This window comes from Elephantulus edwardii, unplaced genomic scaffold, assembly GCF_000299155.1.
Source record: "Elephantulus edwardii isolate Elephantulus edwardi_28Jun2011 unplaced genomic scaffold, EleEdw1.0 scaffold00075, whole genome shotgun sequence".
NCBI classification, from domain to species: Eukaryota; Metazoa; Chordata; class Mammalia; order Macroscelidea; family Macroscelididae; genus Elephantulus; species Elephantulus edwardii.
In genome coordinates, this window is record NW_006399825.1 from 7,634,507 (window position 1) to 7,638,110 (window position 3,604).

The window sequence follows — 3,604 nt, forward strand, 5'->3', positions numbered from 1 at the left end:
CGGCGGCGCGGACACCCCGGCGGCAGCGCCCTCCGTTCCGCGCCGCCCACGGCCCGGCCCCGGCGCCGGGAGGATTCTCATGCGCCGGGCGCGGCGTCTCTTCCTCGGATCCCAACCTCACCCGGTCTCCTCGTCACGCTTCTCCGGCTGAGAGCGTCTCTGCACCCGCGGCCGGCGATGCGGGGCGCCGGCGCGGCCGCGTCGCGCTTGCCCCTGGGCCTCGGCGCCTTGGTGCTGGCGCTTCTGGGCGCGCTGCCCGCGGGCGCCGGGGCGCAGCCGTACCATGGCGAGAAGGGCATCTCGGTGCCCGACCACGGCTTCTGCCAGCCCATCTCAATCCCGCTGTGCACGGACATCGCCTACAACCAGACGATCCTGCCCAACCTGCTGGGCCACACGAACCAGGAGGACGCGGGCCTCGAGGTGCACCAGTTCTACCCACTGGTGAAGGTGCAGTGCTCGCCCGAGCTGCGCTTCTTCCTGTGCTCCATGTACGCGCCCGTGTGCACTGTGCTGGAGCAGGCCATCCCGCCGTGCCGGTCCCTGTGTGAGCGCGCCCGCCAGGGCTGCGAGGCGCTCATGAATAAGTTCGGCTTCCAGTGGCCCGAGCGGCTGCGCTGCGAGAACTTCCCGGTGCACGGCGCCGGCGAGATCTGCGTGGGCCAGAACACCTCGGACGGCTCCGGGGGCCCGGCCGGCGGCCCCACGGCCTATCCCACCGCGCCCTACCTGCCCGACCTGCCCTTCACTGCGCTGTCCCCGGGGGCCGCAGACGGCCGCGGCCGCTCCTCCTTCCCCTTCTCGTGCCCTCGCCAGCTCAAGGTGCCCCCCTACTTGGGCTACCGCTTCCTGGGCGAGCGCGACTGCGGCGCCCCGTGCGAACCGGGCCGCGCCAACGGCCTCATGTACTTTAAGGAGGAGGAGCGGCGCTTCGCCCGCCTCTGGGTGGGCGTCTGGTCGGTGCTGTGCTGCGCCTCGACGCTCTTCACCGTGCTCACCTACCTGGTGGACATGCGGCGCTTCAGCTACCCCGAGCGGCCCATCATCTTCCTGTCGGGCTGCTACTTCATGGTGGCCTTGGCGCACGTGGCCGGCTTTCTGCTGGAGGACCGCGCCGTCTGCGTGGAGCGCTTCTCGGACGACGGCTACCGCACGGTGGCGCAGGGCACCAAGAAGGAAGGCTGCACCATCCTCTTCATGGTCCTCTACTTCTTCGGCATGGCCAGCTCCATCTGGTGGGTCATCCTGTCGCTCACCTGGTTCCTGGCGGCTGGCATGAAGTGGGGCCACGAGGCCATCGAGGCCAACTCGCAGTACTTCCACCTGGCCGCCTGGGCCGTGCCCGCCGTCAAGACCATCACCATCCTGGCCATGGGCCAGGTGGACGGGGACCTGCTCAGCGGCGTGTGCTACGTGGGCCTGTCAAGCGTGGACGCTCTGCGGGGCTTCGTGCTGGCGCCCCTGTTTGTCTACCTCTTCATCGGCACGTCCTTCCTGCTGGCGGGCTTCGTGTCTCTCTTTCGCATCCGCACCATCATGAAGCACGACGGCACCAAGACGGAGAAGCTGGAGAAGCTGATGGTGCGCATCGGCGTCTTCAGCGTGCTTTACACGGTGCCTGCCACCATCGTGCTGGCGTGCTACTTCTACGAGCAGGCCTTCCGCGAGCACTGGGAGCGCACCTGGCTGCTGCAGACGTGCAAGAGCTACGCCGTGCCCTGCCCTCCCGGCCACTTTCCGCCCATGAGCCCCGACTTCACCGTCTTCATGATCAAGTACCTGATGACCATGATCGTGGGCATCACCACCGGCTTCTGGATCTGGTCGGGCAAGACCCTGCAGTCGTGGCGCCGCTTCTACCACAGACTTAGTCACAGCAGCAAGGGAGAGACTGCGGTATGAGCCCCGGGCCAGGGGAGAGGCGCGGCCCGGGACCCTACTGCCGGCTGGGGGAGCTGGTGGCAGTCACCTCCTGCCCCGCCACTGAGCACTCACTGGCCTGGAAGGGCCAGGTCAGTGGCACATTTGGACCGAGGGCTGGATTTAGAAAGAAGGCTGGGTGGACAGGCGGTGTGGGTTAAGAGACTTCTGGCAAAAGACTTGCAGGATCGTGGTGGTGATAATAGGATGTTAATTGTGCGAGCTGCAGGCCTACTGGGGCCTGTCGAGAAAATGGAGAGCTGTAGAGGCTGCTGCGAGTTCTTTTCCCGCGCAGGGGCAGCACGGGGGCCGTGAGCTGTCCCTCCGCTGCATAAAATACAGTGGAGGAACTTTCATGGCCTGTCCCCACGCCTGTGAGGCCCGGGGGAAAGGTACAGCTCAGTCTGCGGCGGCCTCTTTGTTGGGAAGAGGGAGGACTCCCCGCGGTGCCCTTGTCAAGCGGTGGTCAAACCTTAATCTCTTTTCACTGGGGCCAAACTGGAGCCCAGATGGGTTAATTTCCAGGGTCAGACATTACAGTCGCTCCTCCAGGCCCCCTCCCGCCCGTTTTTCCTCCCCCAGCCCTTTCAAGTCTTGTAAAATCAGCATTTGAAAGTCTTGGGAGGCCTGCCTCCTAGAATCCTAATGTGGGGATGCCAAAGAAAAAGAAGATCACATTTCGAGATGAGCCAGAGGGAGACAAGTAGTAGGTATTTCTGGTACTTTTTCATTTTTTCTGAGGCAGACACGGAGAAAAGAAAGATGGAAGAAAGAAGGGTGTTTTATTTGGTTTAATGCCCTGAAAAGAAGTGATGACTTGTTGCTTTTCAAAACAGGAATGCATCCCCCCCCCTTTGTTGTAAGAGACAAAAGAGGAGAAACAAAAGTGTCTCCCCGTGGAAAGGCATAACTCTGAACAGCAACTTTTATAGGCAAAGGAGCGCAAATCTGAGGTTTCCCTTTGGATGTTAATTTGGTTGCGATAAACATTCCTTTTTAAGGAAAAGTGAAGGGCAATGTGCTTTCCTCCCCCACTAAGTCAGAGGTTCTGACTTGGCTAAAGAAAATGCGAAGGGTTTTGTTTTAAATAAATCTAATTCAGAACACATGATCCAACAGACTCCATTAAAATAGCCAGGAAAATCTCCCATTCCCCCCCTCCAATAAGCATGTATTTTGATTTTTCTGATTTGTTCCCTCCCCACGCCCTTCCAATTTGAATATGAAAGATAAGAGGAAAAGCCTTCAGCCTCATAATAAAGGAAATTTTTTTTAAATTTTTTTAAAAAGTAAGGGACCGTTCTGTTGTCGTTATTTCCATGCATCAGTTTGTAAGACTTCATGTGTACACTGACCCTCTCTTTGTGGTTGGATGGAGGCAATCTGCATATGATGATGGTGAATGAAAAGGAAAGTTGGAATTCTGGGCCCCCTTTTTGAGGAAAGTCATTAAAGGAAGGTAAACTTCAAAGTAATCCTGAAGTTCTTTGAAATGTGCTTGATGACTTAAATTTATTAATGTTAAATCATATACCTTTTTTTTTTTTTTGTAGTAGAAGTCTGATTCTTTTGCTTAATGGCCGAAAGCTGAGCAGAGAGTCATGGGAACTAACCTTTACTACACCTTTGATGCTGCCCTCTCCTTGCTCACCACACTATCTTGTTTCTCAGAACAGTTTTATAA

General features: G+C 58.0%; 1 protein-coding gene across 1 annotated transcript; it reads left to right on the top strand.

Moving 5' to 3' along the window:
* Window positions 1-173: 173 nt before the first annotated feature.
* Window positions 174-1,902, top strand: FZD7 (frizzled class receptor 7). The gene has a single exon (XM_006889089.1). The coding sequence runs from the start codon at window positions 178-180 to the stop codon at window positions 1,900-1,902; it is 1,725 nt and encodes a 574-aa protein (XP_006889151.1). The 5' UTR covers window positions 174-177.
* The last annotated feature ends 1,702 nt before the right edge of the window (window positions 1,903-3,604 follow it).